The 22,849-nt window shown below is 35.7% G+C and overlaps 1 protein-coding gene across 2 annotated transcripts in view; it reads right to left on the bottom strand.

The window, feature by feature from the left end:
* LOC150096630 (meckelin) overlaps nt 1-22,849 on the bottom strand; it is a 575,505-nt gene that overhangs the window by 441,386 nt on the left and 111,270 nt on the right. For both annotated transcript variants that reach the window (XM_090408005.1, XM_090408006.1), the window contains one exon: nt 7,767-7,832. In XM_090408005.1, coding sequence (XP_090264131.1) covers nt 7,767-7,832 — 66 coding nt within the window. The remainder of the gene's footprint in view (nt 1-7,766; nt 7,833-22,849) is intronic.

The following is a 22,849-nucleotide window of genomic DNA, read 5'->3' as shown; positions in this document are numbered from 1 at the left end:
TTTCATTTAACAGTCTTTCTAAGTAATCACTCCAAACATTCAGAATATCTTTATTATCTTTGATTCTTTTCTTACAGCACTCTTCCCCCATTTTGAAACATTTTCCACAGCTCTAAGAACATTTTTATCACTTTTGTGATATTGACTTTCTATATTCTTACTGATGTTCCCATGACTTTAATTTAACTAATTTCACACATTTCTTTACTTACATTTTTCTCTGTATTATATTAGCGCACATGTCGACTTACTAGCTAGAAATTTGAATATGCTGCCTTCTTTTCCAGAACCGTCTCTAACTTTTTACATACATCACAGACTTCTGATTTATCTATCCTTGCAGAAAACTTTGCACATGCCTTCCTAGGTGAATCAGTCAATATTTTCTTCAGTTTGCTGTTCCAGGTTAATAAAATTCAATTCACTGTTTGCAAGAAATATAAGAATATATAAACTGAGGGTTCCTTGAAAATAAAACATTTCATCTTTTTCTGAAAAAGTAACTCGAACAGAGCATTATAGGTAAATAATTAACGAGTTCGGTCAAAATATCAAACTTTAAATCAATAAAAAGTACTTGCAAAATTATTTGAATATGGGAATGATGGGAATATAAAAATAATTATTATTATTAAGAGAGACCTCCAGGGAGTCAGAGACTCATCGAGGGACACCACATACTACACACCAGCTATCATACTTATTCTTGAATTCATTCACACTGATTGCACTCACAACATCCAATGGCAATCCATTCTAATCACGCACCACCCTCTCAGAGAAAAATCTAGCCCTCACCCCCTTCTTAGTGGCCTTCATTCTCAGCTTCCAAGGATGGCCTTTCGTTCTTTCCCCACCCTCCATAAATTGAAAGTTTGAATCATATCACCCCCTCTTTCTCCTGTTTGCTAGTGTCTGCAGTCTACAAATTCTCAATGTCTTCATAATCAGTATTCATATTCCATAATCCTGATATCATTTTTAACACTCCCCTTTGTACTTTCTCCAATACATCAGAATCACAAAAAGAAAGTTAATGGTGATAGGAGATTTAGTATATGTATGCTACACACACACACACACACACACTTAAAAAAAAAAAAAAAGCAGTAACATATTTGGAATGAAGTTGGTTAAGAAAGAAAGGGTTGTGGGATGTTAAACTTTTTAATGTTAAAAGATTTGAAGGAGAAAATGGAGGTGTTATGTTACAAAATATCACTTTTGAGTGACAAACAGATTTAGGTAACTACTGTACTTCTCTGGGGTTTAAATTAATTTAAATTCACACCTTTTTTTCAATAGTCTTGTAAAGAACATATATACGACTATGGAAAAAGGTGTAAAGATACAACATCACATAACATGCTGGCCTGGTTGGCCGAGTGGTAAGCATATCCGCTCTCCAGCCAAAAGGCTGCGAGTTCGAATCCTGCCATGGGCATGGATGTTTATGATTGTCTGTGAAAGCACTAGTGGTGCTAGTTGGCAGTAGACGGCTTTGGTGTTAGATGATGAAGGTTGGTGGAGTAGTGAGACGAAGAGTTGATGCCTCCCTCGATGAGCCTTTAGACTCCCTGGAGATGTGATATAATAATAATAATTATAGCAACTTTATCCACTTGCCACTCCCCACAACCAACACTAGAGGAAGTACAACAAAGCATGGAAATGTGCACAAAAAAGTATACATTTTTATATATAAACATACAAATACTAATCATTAACTTAACTTTCTAATTAGAGACTGTCTACAAAGTTCTTTAGAAAATGTTCTTAATTTACACACACATATAATCTTCTCTCTTCTCAGGAATATTATACAAAAATTAGAGTAATTTTACTTTACCGAACTTTTTCCCTCGTCTTTCAGCACCACGTGTACGTATGGTTACTTCTTGTCTATTGGCTGTCCTTACGCCAACGTAGGGGTTACGCTATCTTCATGATTTCTGATGAAAATGGACTCGAATCTCTGTGTTTCATGATACATTTCAGCAACGGCCTGATTCTGCTAGGAGACAAGAGAGAGCCCTCCAATACGGTGCTCGTCCCCTTATATTCTTCATTAGAGCACCCCCTTTTTCAGAGTCCCTTTTGCACATGATCCACATCTTTTCATCCCTTGGGTTCATCCCTTGCTTTCCCGACGCTGTTATGCTCTTGGATTCATGGAATACACATCAATGTACATTCCGTGTAAGCTACTGCTGTCGGCGTTATGCTGGACACGTGTACTTGTATATTTTCTAAGAATTATTACTTAGAAAATATACAAGTACTTGTATATTGTATATTAACTGTGGTGACTCACAGTTAATCTATACAGCTTAAGTGAGGCTTAAAATTAATATTAACAAAATTCTTCCTTTAAGACATTCTCTAATTTAATTCTAGTAGTGATCAAAAGTTAAAGTACATGGAACATAAGATAAAAATTGCAAATTTATACATAAAGTGAAGAAGTTTCACTTTTGATTTCAGCTGATGTGCAGGTATTTCTCTTTGTTAGTAAGTTTAGTATGTTAGATTCTGAATGAATGATTTCTTTGCAAGATTCCTCCATTCAGGATCTAACAATATCCTATACCTTCTTTTGAAATGCCTATATTCTGAGCAATTTTACATACTCTGACTCACCGGTCATCCAATACCATATTGTGCACTTGATCAATGATTTCTGGTATTGTTACACTTTTTGGACGTCCTTCACATGGATCATCTTCAAGGCTGGTACAGCTATGTTTAAACTCAGCAGCCCATTTCTTAAGTGTCGAAAATGAAGAAGAAGAGTGCCCATAAACTTTTATGAACTTCGAATGAATTTCTTTTGGTGTTAAACTTTCTTTTACAAAGAATTTTATAACCGTATGATACTCAATTTTATCCATTTCAATGGATACAGACAACACTTTTGTTTCAGACAGCTATATAAAACAAACTACTTGATAGAATGACTTGCAATTTTACATGGATGCTTATAACAGATGTACCAACTTAGAAAAGAAAATCGTGCCAATAGTGTTGCCATCTATGGTCGAGGCCGAGAACGTTTCAGACCACCCTCGTACTTCAAGGATGGTATATTAGGCATCCAAATGAGAAATCTTTCATGTACTTCACTAGCTATTCTCATATAAATTTTTTTCTTTATTAGATTACAATTTATATATGTCATGCAGATTAATTGCTACTTTCCTTTTTTTCATGCTTTTTTTTTTCCATAGTCATTTCTATCCCTGTGACTTGTGTTTAATTTCCCTATTCATCCATTCACTTCCAGCCTATTATGCAAATGGCAAGTTGCAAAAACTAGCATGCCAGTGATATGTGTCTACAGTAAGAAGTTGTAGTCCATGGATAAAGTGGTGTGAGGAAGATTGTGAAAGAAAAAACCAGAGGTCAGCCATAGAAGAGAAATCTGATCTTTCACAGTAAGATTATTTGTTAAATAACTAGCTTCTATGCTAGATCAGAACAAATGGCACTGGAAATGTCAAGAACATCCAAATGAGTTTCTCTAAACCCATTCATGGCTTATGTCAAAGGTAGACAAGTGCTGGCTAAAAGTGATCTTCTGTGGATTGAGAGTGGCAGATAAGATGCAGTGTATGGGCAAGTAAGAAAAAGAAAAAACTGGTGATATGTGTCTACTGTAAGAAGTTGAGTCCATGGATGAAGTAGTGACAACCAAGTGACAGACAACTTTGGTAGTCAGTGATTAATTGGTGAAATTTCAGGAGGTATAAAAGTTGGCTGTTGATTACTTCTCCATTATTTTTGAGAGAAGAGTGGCGAGAACAATGGGATGATGGTCTCATGGCTCCTTTCATTTCTCCTCTACCCTACCCCCTTTTTTTTTGGTCTGGAATGAAAAAAAGGCTTGTTTCCACTTCAGATGAGTACTGAAAATTGTTAAGATTATTATTATTATCATAAGACCCCAAAGAGTCATAAAATCATATACACAGCTCATCATACTGTTCCTTAAACATATTCAAATTCTCTGCAGACACCACACTCTCAGGCAATGCATTCCAATTATTCACAACTCTCCATGCAAAAAACCTGGTTCACACTCTCCTTATACAGCTTCCAGAGATGACCTCTTGTTCTCTCACAATTTTATGAAAATCATCTTCAATGTTAACTGTATGACAACCCCCTTACCAACTTGTGTGTCTCTATCATATCACCCCCACCCTCTTCCTCCTATCTACTATACTATAAATTGCATCTTCTCATGCATATCACTATACTCAGACTCACTTCAGGCATAACCTTGCAGAAGAATTATTTACTAGCTTTTTCATGTGAATTATTTAATAAATGACTTGTGGAACCATTTTACTGCTGTTACCAGCATATGTGAGAGGTCTAGGCCTGCACAATATGTCTGAGCACACCCTTGAAAGATCATATAGTCCTATATGCAAGGTAGGATGGTGTCTCACAGTGTAAAAATGAAGTATACAGTACCTAATTTCTGATTGCAAATATTGCTTAATTAGTTCCCAAGCACTGTTAATTTCTTTCTTATAAGCATTTCCAACTAAAGTATTTCAATAAGGGAAATACATCAGTTTGAAGTCTCCAGTTCACATCTCGTAATTTCATGCACAAGGGTGGCCATAAATTAACTTTTCCTCTTTGGAGGTATCTGTAGCTAAAACTAATATACAGAATGAGACCATATTTTATATTGAGACTTTCGAAGGCATGGGGAGATGAATTCCATGAAAAAAAGATTTAATACCAAAAGTCGCTGATAGGGGAAATTTTGGCGCTGGCAGAGCCAAAAGCAGTCAAATATTTGCAGTAAATGCAGGTAAAAAGGATTATGCAAATTTTACTGTGGGTACATGACAGCAGCACCACCAATTCCACTTAAAAAGGGATTGGGAAGGTTCAGGCAGTTATTCGAATGCTTGACGAATTGTGCTCAATATGCATCCTACCTTGCCTCACCATGCTTTACTTGTTAAGTTGTTTTACCTTAAACAGTGCAATGCCGTAGGGGCCCTTCGGGAATTTAGAAGGCTTCAAAACCTGTGTGCAGGTCCCATGTCAGCTGTAGCACTGAGAGCTATGATTAAGAAGTTGAAGAAACTTGATCACTAGGAGTTAGATCTGGCAGAGGAGGGAAAGCAGTGCAAGAAGAGACACTAACAGACATTGCTACTGCAGTGTTCGATGACACAGGGACCAGTACTGGTCCAAGCTCTCATGCCATAGCTCGCAAACTTGATATGGCTTATGGTACAGTCTGGAAAATCTTATGGAAAATGCTTCACTTCTATCCGTATAAGTTCAGTCGTGTGCAAGCACTAACTACCGCAGATTATGATAAGCAGATGACCTTCACGCTAATGTTTCTTGCCCAAATGGAGGTCAACAATGACTGGCCTTGGAGAATATTGTGGGATGATGAGGCTCATTTTTATCTGAATGGGTCGGTCAACACTCACAACTGCAGAATTTGGGCATCTGAACATCCCCAAGCGATCCAGCAAGTACCACTGCATTCTCCAAAAGTAACTGTGTGGTGTGGCTTCACAGCCGATTTCATAATACTTTTTTGAGTGTATTATTCCTACAGGTCCTGTAACCTGCTCCATTACTGGAGAGATTTATCGATGAATGCTGGAAAATAATTTTTATGCAGGATGGAGCACGGCCACACACTGAACATTCAGTACAGCGCCTTTCACTAATGAGAGGGTTATCACTCCATGTGACTTTTGGCTGTGGGGGTATTTGAAATCCGTTGTGTATGTTGGTGGCGTTCCCAAGTTGCATGTCTTGAAAGAGAACATAAAACGGGCTGTTATGAACATCCAATCCGACTCCTTACGCTCAGCTGTAGAGCATGTTGCACACAGGATGCAATTTGTTGTACACAAGAAAGGTCAGCATATTAAAAATCGTGTATGTGGTCCAGGGCACCCTGATTCTGATCAATAAAACATTATTTCCTGTGAGTTCAATCACTACATTAATTTCTGTCTATCTCTCTCTCTCGCAAGTTGTTGTTTTAATTTAATTATTACTATTCTTATTATCATTGTAACACATCACATATCCAGCTGGAATGAGTGACACGGTTGTCGCTTACACCGTTGAAATGTTATCCATTTTATCTGCCTTTAATGTAATTATCCGCTTGTTTTCAGCTCTGCCAGTGCCAAAATGTCCCCTATCGGCGACTTTTGGTACTAAATCTTTTTTTCACGGAAATCATCTCCCCATGTCTTCAAAAGTCTCAATATAAAATTTGGTCTTATTCTGTTTATCGGTTTTAGCTATAGATGCCTCCAAAGAGTAAAGTTATTTCATGGCCACCCTGTATATCTCTGTAAACTTGAAACATCTCCATATGATCAAAACATTTCCACTCTCAAGAAGGGACATGTAATTGCTCACGCTGATCCTGAGGCAAAAATAATCATCACAATTAATTTTATCATGCTGTTCAAATCTAGAACTCTTAATTACCTTGCTACCTCAGTGCTTCCTAAGATAATTATACCTCAAAAACCCCATAAATTATATCTTTATTTCTCCTGGATACAATGGATTATCCCTTTTATGCACACTTTTAGTCTGGGCTGACAACCGTGAATAAACATTCCCCTCTAATCTACAGACCATGTATTCAGACTGCACTGTTAGCATGATCTGTGAATGTTTTTAAGTGACAGATGATATTCATCCTAGGTTTAACTCTCTCCCATCACCCTACTTTATTGGAAGAATGAAGTGGCTTGAAAAAGAATGTTTCCCTGAAACTCAAGAATAGAACTAATGTGCTATAGGTTTACAACACTATCAAAGGTGGGAAGAAAAATAATGCTCTACAATTTCACTGTCATCTCCTCTCCAGGTCTACCTACAGCAAGCAGGTTACTAAATATATTATCCCCGTACAGTCTTTATTTAAAGTGGACATAATTCTTTTGCTATCATTAGCAATGTTCATCTTTCTTGTTTGTCCTTCCTATTTTTCTGAACAGGCTATATCCCTCAATTTCTATTCCTGCTATGACATAATCCTCAGTCAATCACATTTTGCTACCAGCAATAATTTTCTGGCAAAATAAATTGATTCAAAACACAGTCATTTCCATAACTAAATCCATTTACAAACTCATTCGTATTGTCTCTGATGCTTCTTACCATTAGTACATTAGTCAAATACTCATTACTGCTCTCCCCAGTTTCAACCATTTTCTGCAACATGCTACTCAATTTTCAATCAATAATTTAAAAACTTCTCTACGGCAACTGTCTCCATGTAAGGCTCTCTCTTACCTTCTGTTGTCCCTGCATCAACTTGTTTCCAGATTTCACCTTCACTCCACTAAACAGTATTCTCTTTAAATGTTTACCTTTATACTCAATCAAATGCAAACCACTACTTTTAAAGAGACCTTTTGTCCTATCATATGTATTTTCACAATTGGTCTGCCACAGTGGAATTTGAACCCAGAGCCTGTTGGCTGGAGAGTAGGAGGTGTTTTTCACTCAGCCAACTAAATAAACAAAGTGATCTTGGTAGACTACGCTGATAATATAGTTTTGTAACTACCTCAATAAATATCTCAGAATATGCTGGTCCTAAAAGGTCCTTCTCAATTAACTTCTTAGTATGATTTTAGATATATTTTGCTTAATTTCTTAAAATTTCCCATTCTAATGAAGATGAGATTCATAATGCATAAGGTTTGTTTGTTTGTTTAATATGATACTTAAATAACAATACTCACTTTACAATTATAAACTGAAGCTTGAAAATGCTCAGAAAAAAATTCTGACTGAATTTCTTGCCCATTCTGAAAAATAAGAAAATATTTTGCACTTTTCTGAATATGAAATAGACTATTCACCTAGAAAATAAAAAAAAAAAAAAAGACAACAATCATAATAATTTAAAAACTACAGTTACTCACTTCTTTCCTTGTTCCCTAACTTTTGCGTAAATGATCTGATGATTAAAAAATATCACACCTGTTTTGTTTCAGTCTTCTTAGTCTCAGCAACATCAATTATGATGACATTGTATTTCTCTAATTCTTGTTAGCTCTATTTATTTTCTATTAATGCTTCTTATATTAATCATGCCCATATTCAATTCTACTGAGGTCCAGTAGATGACTTAGAAAACATTGAAAAGTCTAGTTTCTTCATGAAAACAACAAAAGTCTTTTATAACTGGGCAACGTTCCCAACCCATATGCTATCTGATTATATTGTACTATAATAATTTCAAGTCTGAAAACAAATCTGAAACAGGGATTTGGAACAAATCTGAAAACAAACCCAAACTCAACATCACCAGAGTTAAAGATCGATACTATCAACATAAGAAGCCTGAATGGCAAACAAATGGAGCTAGCTGAGGAATTAGATAAGTACAAGATTGACATAATAGGGGTGACTGAAACAAAAAAGACAAAAACTGGTGAGATCTTTCTGAGCAATAAATACAAAATGTTCTATTCAGGCAATGACAATCAAGGAAAAGAAGGAGTAGCCATAGTATTCAACACAAAATACGAGGCTAATCTTCTTGAATGGCAGTCAGTCTCAAGTAGAGTAATGTGGGTAAATATGAGAATGGGGAACTGGACAATGAGACTTATTTGTGCCTATGGTCCCACAGAAGGTTCTACTAAGGTAGAAGTGGAGGAATTTTTTGAGGCTTTAGAAAAAGCAACTGACACAATGAAAAAGGAAAAGTTGGTCCTTGTTGGGGATCTAAATAGCAGAGTAGGAAATGATTGTGAGACCTACAAAAATATTTTGGGAAAATTTGGAGAAAAGAGCAAAGCTAATAATAATGGCAAATATCTGTTGGATTTCTGCTCAGGACATGGACTGGTTATTACTAACACCATGTTCCAACATAAAAATGTGCACAAATTCACATGGAGAGAAAAGGCAAGGAATAAGAAAAGTCTCATTAACTATGTTATTGTTGATAGTGATGTTTTCTCCCTGGTGCAGGACACCAGAGTGTACAGAGGATTTGAAATTGGAAGTGATCACTATTTAGTCTTGAGCAGGATAAAATTAAATTTCATATTGAAAAGAATAACATGCAAGAAAGTTTTATAGCGAATAAAAGTTGAGCAGCTCTCAGATGTGAACTGTAGACTAAAATACAGAAAGATTATTGAAAAGAAAATGAAAGAGTTTGAGAACAGGAATCAAACCGTGGAGATTCAGTGGCAAACTCTGAAGAAAACATTGATTGATTCTGCCAGAGAGGCATGTGGTGAGGTTGTGTGCAAGGATAAAAAAATCATAACTCCCTGGTGGACACAGGAAGTTAAAGAGACAGTGAAGGAAAAGAAGAAAGCATATCAAAAGTTCCTGGCAAATAAGTCAGCTTTTACTCTTGTAGAATACAGAGACAAATGTAAGAAAGCTAAACAGTGTGTAAAACTAGCTAAACAAAAGTCATGGGAGGACTTTGGCAAGAATATAGAAAATAAATATCAAGAAGGTGGCAAAATATTCTAGAGGTTGTTGAAGAAGCTTAGGAATGGAGGAAAGAGTGCTGTAAAAGGAGTCAGAGATGATAAAGGTGACATGAAAACGGGAGAAAAAGATATCCTTGAAGTATGGTGTAATTACTTTGAAAAAGTGCTAAATGAAACAAGCAGTGATGACAGCACAGTGATAAAAAACACTGACCAGGCATGCAGTCAGGAATACATATCCATACTCGAAGTAGAAAAAGCCATCAAAGGCTTGAAATGTGGAAAGGCAGCAGGAGTAGATGATGTTCGACCAGAAATGCTGAAGTATGGTGGTATAAAAGTCTTATAGTGGCTGCACTGCATAGTTCAGAAAGCCTGGAGAGAGGAACGAATTTCCGATGATTGGAGTAGAGCTCTCATAGTACCCATATATAAAAAGGGAAATAAAACTGAATGTGAGAATTACAGAGGTATTTCCCTACTGAGTGTTCCTGGCAAGATCTATGCAAGTATACTTGAGAAACGGTTGAGAAGAATTGTGGAAGAAAAGCTTGGTGAAGAACAAGCTGGATTCAGGCCAAATAGAGGCTGTCAGGATCAGATCTTCACTTTACGACAAATAGTCGAGAAAGCATGGGAATATAACAAAGATCTGTATTTAAGTTTTGTCGATTTGGAAAAGGCATATGACAAGGTGCCAAGAGAGAAGCTATTCAATACGCCACAGTTATATGGTGTCAATGGAACATTATATCAAGCAATACGTAGTCTGTATTTGAGTTGTAAGTTGGCAGTTAGAATTGAAAGAAGTACAGGAAGGTTGTTTAATGTTAAATCTGGTGTGAGACAAGGATGTACATTATCCCCTCTGTTATTCATTTTCTATATGGATCACATTATGAAGGAAAGTGGTATTAAACCTGATATCAAAATTGGAGATGTTAATGTCAGCTCTTTGCTTTATGCGGATGATGTTATACTTCTAAATAAATCCGCTACAAGTCTGCAAGATTCTCTGACTAAATTGAATAGCTGTTGTAATAGATATGGTATGAAGGTCAGCAATAAAAAGACAAAGACAATGAAAATAGGCAGAATCATTGAAAATGTCAACTGTGTTGTGAATGGAGAACCTGTGGAACAAGTGAAACATTTCAGCTACTTAGGCACGATTTTTACTGAAGATGGCAAATTAAATATAGAAATAGACAACAGAATCAGCAAAGCTGGTATGGTGGGAAGTCAATTGAATAAATTCATATGGAATAAGAGAGAAATTAGTCGGAACACTAAATTAGCTGTATACAAGACAGTGTTCAAACCAGTTTTAACTTATGGATCTGAGAGCTGGGTCAGAAGTAAAACATTTGACCAAAGACTAGAGACCGCAGATATGAGAGTCCTGAGAAAGATTAGAGGCGTGAACAGATGGTATCAATGGCAATATCATATTAAAAATGAGGATATTAGGAAAGAACTTGACATTGTCAGCATCCAAGAATGTGTTAGCAGAGCTAATCTCAGGTGGTATGGTCACTTAAATAGAATGGGAGAGGAAAGATTAGCAAAACAAGTGTTCTCTGCCAGGGTGGCAGGAAAACGACCCAGAGGAAGACCAAGATATAGGTGGATTTATACGGTACAAAGTGCCTTAGATGATAGAAATATAAGATCTGATAATGCTGGAGTCTTGACAAGTAACAGACTGATTTGGAGGAAAATTGTAGATAGGAAGTTAGTAATGATGTAAATTTTTCATGTAGTACTGTCATATCCTGTACACCCCTTGAGGGTACATGGCAGGAATTTGATGATGATGATGATGATGATGAATAATTTCAAGTACGTGTGGTATTTAAGTGTTTACTGTTTGCAATAGTTTTCCAGGTGAAAATAGCAGGAGATCAAAGAAAAAATATTAAAATTTCTTCTGAGAGTCTGGATGTGAACTGCAATGGGATGGTTAGAAGCCAATGCATGTTTCCTAACAGATATACAGGAGATTAGAAGAATCACCCATGTTAGTTAATGCTGATAAACAATATCAATTCTGATAAACAATAACAATTTCATGAAAAAAATCCATGCAGCAGAAACTAAACTTTTGTGAAAACAGCGTGGAGTAAGTCAGAGGCAGGTCAATAATTAATCCAATTATTTTCTTCTGTATCCAGTCTAGAATTTTTAGAGTTCTTAAGATGCAGGCACAGTATTAAAATTTGTGAATTGTAGAAAATTAACAATAGTAATACAATGCCTGAAGCAAAAGAGAAAACTCACATTCTTGGATGCTGAGAGGGTGGGGAAGAGAGAGAGGGCAAAATACTTGAAGTACACCTATGCCAAGGAAAAGCAGAGGTTAGTTATTCAAAAAGAGAAATCCCATCCTATCTAGAAATCTGGATATTATAAAAATTAAGTCTGGGGAAAAAAAGTTCTTTTGTTCATAAGAAATAAGACAGTACCAAGCTTTGTTAACAATGAGGTTAACAAAGATCAGATCTCTCAATGAAAAATGGTTTGGAGACAGGCTGTAAAAGCACATATTCTAGAAGTTTCATTCATATGTGCAGTGAAAGGGTTATCACACACACACTGACTAAAACATTTATTTTTTCTATGTACCATACTTGGTGACAATTAGTGTAATTTGAGACAAATGGATCAAAGTGACCCCACATGATGAAAAACACATCATGCTGCATATTCATAAGCAAAAGTTTTATAGTATTAGTATTACTTCCATGGAGTCCAAGGACTCTTTGCAGGGGATCAACACCGACAGCCTATAATAACTATCATTCCACTCGTTCACCACCTGCCAAACAAAAAATCTCCATTTCATCTCTTTACTCACATGACCTTTGCACATTTTCCAGATAACCTCTCGTTCTTGCATCATCCATTGCAATAATTCCTCTGTGCCTATTTGACAGGCTCCTCTCACCAATTTATATGTCAAAATCATATCACCCACTATTCCTCCTCCTATCTGCGAAGCTCTGAAGATCACATTCCATCAGTATGTGCTCACACTCAATATTCCAGAGTCCTGAATTATTCACCTCTGCACTCTCTCCAATTTTCCTTATCACCAATATAGCCAGGTGACCAGATTCATGTGCAGAAATCCAAATGAGTCCTAATTACTACATTATACAGTGGAACTATCACCTCATCAATACATATCAGTGTTCTTTGCATTATAGCAGCAATTTTTTGGGTAACCCTTACAAATTTTATGATGTGTCCCCTGAACTACAGTTCCCTATCCACCAAGATCACCAGATTCCTCCACCTCCTGTAGCAAAGTTTCTTGAATATGATAAATCTCACTCCAATGGTATAACAAACAACATCCCCATTCTTCAGCCCAAAGTCCCAACATATTCAATTTATCCAGTAACTACAACACATCAGAGCTTACTGACACTGCCCTTCCTAATTTAGCATCATCAGTAAACAACTAAATATCTCTTTTCACAACGTGAACTATATGATTGATATATTGCACCTCCATACACAACTTGTTGGCTCTTGTCAGTCAACCATCCTTGTAACCAAGCTACCAACGTGACTATCCATTCCCATCCTACTCAATTTCAACTGCAGTTTATCATGTGGTACTTGATCAAAATGCTTTAGTGAAATCCAAATATCACTGTATAAGCATCTTCCCCCATCAAATACACTAGTCGTCATATTATAAAATGTAACCAAGTTACTAAATCATGACCTCCCTCTTAACAAACACATGCTGCTCTCTCAAAAGATTTCCATTCTTATCAATCCAAGTTTGTATTCTGTCTCTAAACCCTCTCTACTACCTTCACAGCTACACTTGGTATACACGTTGGCCTATAGTTTGACACTGACTTGGATTCTTCCTTATGCAGGCACTATTTTTTTTTTCCTTCTGGAACTGTTCCCATTCCTAGACATCTATTAAACAACCAATTTAAGGGCGCTGCCAACTTTTTTTGCATAATCCCATAAACAATTTCATAGCAAATGCATGCTTTCCCTTGTTATTCCTATTTTTCAAATATTTCACTATGTACTTTACCTGTTGAAATCTTATTTGTAGATTATATTTATGATGTGAAACATAAGAATTTTCATGAAACTAGTTGAGTAGGCAATAAATTATTTCTATCCCATCTGTTTCTTTCATGAGGAAGAACACCAGCAACACACTTTCAATATTGAATGTACCTAATTCAATTAGGGGTGCTTAAGGGTCAGAGCTGTATAACTGAGAGGAGACCTCCACATAGCCTTTAAAGGAATGCGGAGAACCGACCAGGGCTTCTGACCTAATGTCCAATCCTCACCTTCTCGTGGTGCACCCTGTTGGGTATCTACTTTGATACTGAACGAACGAGGATGGGCTGGCAATTTGGGATTTAGCCGACCAAATTGTATTCTTATTGGTTATACAAAAGTAAAAAATGATGGTACAACATGACAAAATTTCATGCCGGCTGGGGCGTCGCCCGGTTAAACAAGGCCCCCGTTGTTTTCGCCAGGGAACCAGGGCAAACAGCGAAAAGTCAGCTACTGGAACAAATCTGAAAACAAACCCCAACTCAACATCACCAGAGTTAAAGATCGGTACTATCAACGTAAGAAGCCTGAATGGCAAAGAAATGGAGCTAGCTGAGGAATTAGATAAGTACCAGATCGACATAATAGGGGTGACTGAAACAAAAAAGACCAAAACTGGTGAGATCTTTCTGAGCAATAAATACAAAATGTTATATTCAGGCAATAACAATCAAAGAAAAGAAGGAGTATCCATAGTATTCAACACAAAATACGAGGCTAATCTTCTTGAATGGCAGTCAGTCTCAAGTAGAGTAATGTGGGCAAATATGAGAATGGGGAACTGGACAATGAGACTTATTTGTGCCCATGGTCCCACAGAAGGTTCTACTAAGGTAGAAGTGGAGGAATTTTTTGAGGCTTTAGAAAAAGCAACTGACACAATGAAAAAGGAAAAGTTGGTCCTTGTTGGGGATCTAAATAGTAGAGTAGGAAATGATTGTGAGACATACAAAAATATTTTGGGAAAATTTGGAGAAAAGAGCAAAGCTAATAATAATGGCAAATATCTGTTGGATTTCTGCTCAGGAAATGGACTGGTTATTACTAACACCATGTTCCAACATAAAAATGTGCACAAATTCACATGGAGAGAAGAGGCTAGGAATAAGAAAAGTCTCATTGACTATGTTATTGTTGATAGTGATGTTTTCTCCCTGGTGCAGGACACCAGAGTGTACAGAGGATTTGAAATTGGAAGTGATCACTATTTAGTCTTGAGCAGGATAAAATTGAATTTCATATTGAAAAGAATAACATGTAAGAAAGTTTTAAAGCGAATAAAAGTTGAGCAGCTCTCAGATGTAAACTGTAGACTAAAATACAGAAATATTATTGAAAAGAAAATGAAAGAGTTTGAGAACAGGAATCAAACCTTGGAGATTCAGTGGCAAACTCTGAAGAAAACATTGATTGATTCTGCCAGAGAGGCATGTGGTGAGGTTGTGTGCAAAGATAAAAAAATCAGAACTCCCTGGTGGACACAGGAAGTTAAAGAGGCAGTGAAGGAAAAGAAGAAAGCATATGAAAAGTTCCTGGCAAATAAGTCAGCTTTTACTCTTACAGAATACAGAGACAAATGTAAGAAAGCTAAACAGTGTGTAAAACTAGCTAAACAAAAGTCATGGGAGGACTTTGGCAAGAATATAGAAAATAAATATCAAGAAGGTGGCAAAATATTCTGGAGGTTGTTGAAGAAGCTTAGGAATGGAGGAAAGAGTGCTGTAAAAGGAATTAGAGATGATAAAGGTGAAATGAAAACAGGAGAAAAAGATATCCTTGAAGTATGGAGTAATTACTTTGAAAAACTGCTAAATGAAACAAGCAGTGATGACAGCACAGTGATAAAAAACACTGGCCAGGCATGCAGTCAGGAATACATATCCATACTTGAAGTAGAAAAAGCCATCAAAGGCTTGAAATGTGGAAAGGCAGCAGGAGTAGATGATATTCGACCAGAAATGCTGAAGTATGGTGGTATAAGAGTCTTACAGTGGCTGCACTGCATAGTTCAGAAAGCCTGGACAGAGGGACGAATTCCCGATGATTGGAGTAGAGCTCTCATAGTACCCATATATAAAAAGGGAAATAAAACTGAATGTGAGAATTACAGAGGTATTTCCCTACTGAGTGTTCCTGGCAAGATCTATGCAAGTATACTTGAGAAACGGTTGAGAAGAATTGTGGAAGAAAAGCTTGGTGAAGAACAAGCTGGATTCAGGCCAAATAGAGGCTGTCAGGATCAGATCTTCACTTTACGACAAATAGTCGAGAAAGCATGGGAATATAACAAAGATCTGTATTTAAGTTTTGTCGATTTGGAAAAGGCATATGACAAGGTGCCAAGAGAGAAGCTATTCAATACGCTGCAGTTATATGGTGTCAATGGGGCATTATATCAAGCAATACTTAGTCTTTATTTGAGTTGTGAGTCAGCAGTTAGAATTGAAGGAAGTACAGGAAGATGGTTTAATGTTAAATCTGGTGTGAGACAAGGATGTACATTATCCCCTCTGTTATTCATTATCTATATGGATCACATTATGAAGGAATGTGGTATTAAACCTGATATCAAAATTGGAGATGTTAATGTCAGCTCTTTGCTTTATGCGGATGATGTTATACTTCTAAATAAATCCACTACAAGTCTGCAAGATTCTCTGACTAAATTGAATAGCTGTTGTAATAGATATGGTATGAAGGTCAGCAATAAAAAGACAAAGACAATGAAAATAGGCAGAATCATTGAAAATATCAACTGTGTTGTGAATGGAGAACCTGTGGAACAAGTAAAACATTTCAGCTACTTAGGCACAATTTTTACTGAAGATGGTAAACTAAATATAGAAATAGACAACAGAATCAGCAAAGCTGGTATCGTGGGAAGTCAATTGAATAAATTCATATGGAATAAGAAAGAAATTAGTCGGAACACTAAATTAGCTGTATACAAGACTGTGTTCAAACCAATTTTAACTTATGGATCTGAGAGCTGGGTCAGAAGTAAAACACTTGACCAAAGACTAGAGACCGCAGATATGAGAGTCCTGAGAAAGATTAGAGGCGTGAACAGATGGCATCAATGGCAATATCATGTTAAAAATGAGGATATTAGGAAAGAACTTGACATTGTCAGCATCCAGGAATGCGTTAGCAGAGCTAATCTCAGATGGTATGGTCACTTAAATAGAATGGGAGAGGAAAGATTAGCAAAACAAGTGTTCTCTGCCAGGTTGGCAGGAAAACGACCCAGAGGAAGACCAAGATATAGGTGGATTGATACGGTACAAAGTGCCTTAGACGATAGAAATATAAGATCTGATAATGTTGGAGTCTTGACAAGTAACAGACTGATTTGGAGGAAAATTGTAGATAGGAAGTTAGTAATGATGTAATTTTTTCATGTAGTACTGTCATATCCTGTACACCCCTTGAGGGTACATGACAGGAATTTGATGATGATGATGATGATGATGATGTACCTAATCAGGAAAATTTTACTAATTAAAATGCTTGTGAAACTCCAAGCATATTTTCCACATCAATTCTTAAGTATTTTGAGTTAATGGGTGGATTATAAGTTAAACAGCAGCAAATCTTGCACACAGTTACACAGATCAAGATTTTGATACATTTTATCAAAGATGCAGCAGTTGATATCTGAGATTAGGGAACTTAGAAATTCTAGCTCTGGGGCTACTGAATTAAGAACTTCACAGTCCCATGAATTGGAATCAGTTGATGGGAATGTTGATAATTTGAAAACTGAGGTACCTCTCAGTTATATTTGAATCCTCCATTCAGAGAGAGACAAACCTTTAGCAAGTACTATTTAAGACTGGATACTAAAAGGCAAACCATATTTTATTTTTAAGTTGCACTATTTTAAGCTTGTAGTAAAAGAATATATACACAAAGATATATTTTTTAATTATTTTTAACTTAACTACTAATAACCTACTGTTGACCGGAAGCCTTACCGATAACACAAACAGTTGATTAACACATTTTGTATGGTATGTATGTGATATGCTATATTCTTACAATAAAGTAAGCTAGAGAAAAGAAAATGTTATTAAAAAAAATCATAAGGAAGTGAAAATACATTTACAGTACTGTATTTATTGATACCATAAGTTTACATCATCTGTTTAGAAGATGAATCGTATATCTGTCAGTATCTATCAATATTGTCATATATGATACAAAACCTCATCTCGACTACTGTGCCCAGATTTGGTCACCTCGGTTCCTTCTTGATGGGGAGGAGGTGGAGAGGATCCAGAGGCGAGTGACTAAGATGATAGCAGGTCTATGGAATGAACCATATGAGAACAGGTTGAAGATTTGTGGGTTGCAGAAACTAGTTGATAGGCGGAAAAGGGGAGATATGATTGAGACATTCAAATTGCTAAAAGGATTCTATAGGATTAATTCAGATGATATTTTTGAGATCAGGACTGGTGGTGGGAGAACTAGGGGACACCCATGGAAGCTGGGCAAGAGCGTGGTTAGCAGGGGTGTTAGAGCTGGGTTCTTTACTTTTAGAGTGGTAAATGAGTGGAATAAGCTGCCAGAGTCTGTTGTGGGTGCTATGACAGTGAGCGAGTTCAAGGCAAGGTATGATAGATACTGTGAGAATGTTGAACAGTTGTGTGAACATGATGTTTAGGGCCTCCCTCGATGAGTCTAAGGACTCCTGGAGTAGCCCGTAGTAATAATAATAATAATAAAAGCACTGTAGACGTTATTATGTATTACTAACACTAGGTATCAAAATTGAAAAGATAATGTGAAAAAGAAATTATTCATATTTATTTGCAGGTATAATGATTCACACATTGATAATGAAGAACCAGTAATATGATTGCTTTATGGTAGCCTAGTGCAATCGATACAATTGCTTCTTGATAGCCTAGTCTATACACTAATGAATGAATCATTATGAATTTTTATTTTATGCTAATTAACTAATTAGCATCCTTATGTTTGTTTATGCTTACATTTCTCTCAACTACAAATGGCCATGTATGGTCTGTGTGTTTGGGTGCATAAGTTTTGATCAATTTTAACTTTTTATAATAGATTTGTGTATATTTACTGAGAGTTTAGTTACTGAAAATTGAATAAAAGATGTATACAAATATTGCTATGTTGATAAAATTAAATTTGTCAAAACAGTATTCTGTTGCAAGAATATAGCAGCTTGTAATTTCATTATTAACAGATAACTAGCAAGACTGTTAAGCCTAACCATATGTTACACACAGATTATGAAATTGCACAATTCACAGAGTGCGCAACATTTTGAGCATTCCATGAACTGTATAATGTGCTTGTACAGTTCGTGGAATGTGTAGAATTTTGCACAATTCATGAAATGAGCATTATGTTTTCTGCTTATTTCATGAATTGGGCCCTAACCTAACCTAAGGTTAGGTTAGGTTAGGTTCCATTTTGGATGTAGGGATCTAAAATTTAACAAATATGGATGTTTAAAACCTAATCGTCACATATTATATAAGCTGCAGGTCATGCAACTCACGCCAATGAGAAACTAACTAATACTTGTCTAACTGAGAACTTTTATGTTATATGTTAACAGTTCTCTAGAAGTAGATGTACAGAGAACTGTCACAAATAGCTAACTGTCACAAATTGATTGGAAAAACAGTTCTATGACTTACATCGAAAATGACTACGGACACAGAACTTTCAAAGAAGCAGCAGTGGTGCTATGCACAGGCAATAATTTAAATAGAAATCAAGGTGCTATTCTTAAAGACATACGGAAATATCTCATCAATTCTCTCAAGCTTAACAGAACTACAATATGCAAAAAACTACACAACACGTGGTCGTGTACCGGATTCTGACTGAAGCATTCGAACGCATGCACGCCATCAAACACAAATCATCAAATGTAATGGCCTAGCGGTTACTGAAGTGTATGTTTTCATGTAATTTGATGCATTTGTTTTCACACCAGTACAGCCTTGAAAATGCTAGACAGTGGCTAGTGAAACTTGTTGGCTCTTTGTATTTTTAATCATTAAATCTTATGGTCTTTTAACAATAAAAGTTCTTAGTTTTAATACATTAGACCAAATATGAACAATTTAACTTGACTAACTGGGTTAGGTTAGGTTCAGTTCGATCAGGTTATGTTAGGTTCCATTTTGGAACTAAGATCTAAAATTTAACAAATATGGATGTTTAAAACCTAATCGTCACATATTATATAAGCTGCGGGTCATGCAACTCAAGCCAATGAGAAACTAACTTTACTAAATATGACAAAAGGAATTCTGATGTTAGGTACAAATTTACTGTAACACTTGATTAACTGGTTAGATTAGGTTAGGTTATGTTTGTTCAGATTAGGTTCCATTTTGGATGTAGGGATCTAGAATTTAACAAATATGGATGTTTAAAACCTAATCGTCACATATTATATAAGCCACAAGTCAACTTTCAGCAACAATCTAATTGTCACATATTATATAAACCGCGAGTCAACTTTCAGCAACAATCAACAAGAAATGCTCTTCACCAGTTTATCACGAGATGCACCCAATTTATGAATTGAGCATTACGTTTTCTGCTCATTTCATGAATTGTGCAAAATTCTGCACAATTCACGGAATAAGCAAAAGTGTTGCGCGTTCCGTGAATTGTGCAAATTGTGAAAATTTGCGCATAACATATATACTGTGTCTTCCTACATTGTTGGAATTAAAATACCTGTAGGGGAGAGCCTCTGCAGCTCAGTCAGTATAAACAGAGTCCTCTGGATGGAAAGACCTGGGTTTGAATTCTGTCTAGGACCAGAAGAACCTTAATCGGGGCTTTTGAACTAAGTGCATTAGCTGGTCTCATATGGTGGGTGGCAGGATTTTTTCTTCAAGAAACTCTGGTTTTTCATCCTGCAAAGTATGCAACAAACTATCCAGAAGAATATACACACAATTCACAGCCATAACAGACAATTCAATAGGATTAATTACCCTACCATAAGCAGTATGATGTTTCTAGAAGTCAAGTTACTTGGCAGCGACAGGCCATTGAGCACCTAACAGGAAATGGAAAATGGGATGAGAGGGGAAATACCTGTAGATGTTTTTTTTTTGTTTGTTTGTTTTCGAGTATATGAAATAGACATCAAGTGGAAAAGCAAAATTCAACTTCACTGCACCATGATAACAGTATCCAGTCCACCATTACTGAACTGTTCTTTGCTGTTTGTGATACCCAGGTGTTGATTATTCACAGAGTTGCAAGTTATGGAGAATAATAGAGTGTAAGTTATACTGTGATATGAAGCAAACAGTTGATAGATATGAGAAAACAAACACACAGAGAGAGAGATATACAATGCAGTAATAGAAATGGTAATGGGAGAAGGAAAGGGAGGGTTGTAAATGATTCCCAATAAGAAATAAATATAAGGAATGAATGAATGGTGATTTTCTGCAGATTTCTTAAGTTCCTACTGAAAAGTTAATGTATCTTCACTGTTGTAAATTTTCTTTGTGATTGTAGATTGGAAAGAAAGTCATTCTCGGTGTTTATGGAACTGACAGCTGCAAAGTAAAAGCACCCAAAATAGTTGTGTTTTGTTCATTGCTGGATAATTGAAGTTCATGAAATAAACTATTTATGTTTTTGGGAACTGTTTTAAATAGAAATGAAATAAGCTTGTAATAAGCACTATTATTCACAATAATAATACACTATTATTCATCCCCTACAGAGATCACACTATGAAGGAAAGTGACATCAGGCCTGATATCAAAATTGGAGATTTTAATCTCTTTACATGCAGATAATGTAATTTTCTTAAAAAGTTGAATATAGTTATTCGGCCTCGTTTGCTTAGTGTTAGTGTTGTGTGCATATATATATATATATATATATATATATATATATATATATATATATATCATTGTTTTGTGATCACTGAAGATGGCAATGTAACATTGCCAAAATATTGGAAGGTATTGATTAAATTTTTTTAATTAATATTCTAGTATACATTGTCATTTCCTGAAAAAAAAAATTAAAAAACTATGTATAACCAACCTATAAGTTTATCTACAAGAATTAAAAAGTTGAACTTCATCCAATGCAAAATTGTAAGGTTCCTTAACTAAACTGAATGAATAGTGTAAAAAAATTGGCATTAAAACCAGCAATAAAAAGATAAAAACTATTAAATAGGTAGAAACATTGAAAACATCAGATGCATCCTGAATGGGAAACTTATAAGAGAAAAACATTTAAAGTAAAATGTTGGCATACGATGGCAAATTAAATATGAAAATAGATAACTGAATAAAGAAAGCTGGTAAGATATGAATTCATCGAATAAGAAAGAAATTAGCCACACAACTTAGCAGAATGCAGGAAAGTGTTTAAACAAATTTTAAGTCATGGATCTGAGAGATGGGTAAGAAATAAAACAGCTGACAAAAGAAAGACCATAGATGTGAGAGTTCTGAGTAAAATTGGGTGGGGGAAGAGATGACATTAATGATAATGTTAAAAATGAATATATTAAAAAGAAAATTGACATTGTTAGTATTTAGCAATGTACAAACAGAGCTAATACACTCACTTAAACAGAATGGGAAAAGTGAACAAAACAGGTGTTTGATACCACAGCGCCAGGAAAAAAAGACCTGCAGGAAGAGACTACGATCTAGGAGGATTGATGCAGTTAGAAGTACTTAGAAATCAGGAATATAAGATTGACAACATGTACTGACAGAAACTAATTTTTCAGGGAAACTATTTGTACGAAGTTAATAATAATAATATAAACTTTTCATGTAGAACTATTGTAGTATCCTGTACACCCTTGAGGTATGGTACATTATCATGCTCGATTCTCACTGTAGCAAGCACTGTTATAACAAATTATGGAAAAGCCCAGTCAAGGCTCCATAGCTAAAATTATATGGTATGCTTTAGCAAACAATTCAGTAAGGTAATTTCCCTATAGAAAACTGCATAAACATTGCAAGGAGATAAATCATTTATTATATTCTATTTTTCCATTTGACATTCAATAAACTTCTCACAAAAAATTATTATAGAGAATGAATTCTGACAAGACAAGCTTTTCTTTTAAAAACCTTATGCTCACTTAAGAAGTACAGGTATCTCTTGATTAAAGTGATTAATTTATCCCTTGATGTTACAGTGTATATCAAAATTACGGTAATCAAATATAATAATAGTAAAAATTACAATTCATC

Source organism: Typopeltis vanoorti, chromosome 18, assembly GCF_054136105.1.
Source record: "Typopeltis vanoorti isolate ZY-2024b chromosome 18, IOZ_Tvanoo_1.0, whole genome shotgun sequence".
Taxonomy (NCBI): domain Eukaryota; kingdom Metazoa; phylum Arthropoda; class Arachnida; order Uropygi; family Thelyphonidae; genus Typopeltis; species Typopeltis vanoorti.
The sequence above is the reverse complement of the archived record's forward strand: the minus strand, read 5'-3'. Positions and strand labels throughout refer to the sequence as shown.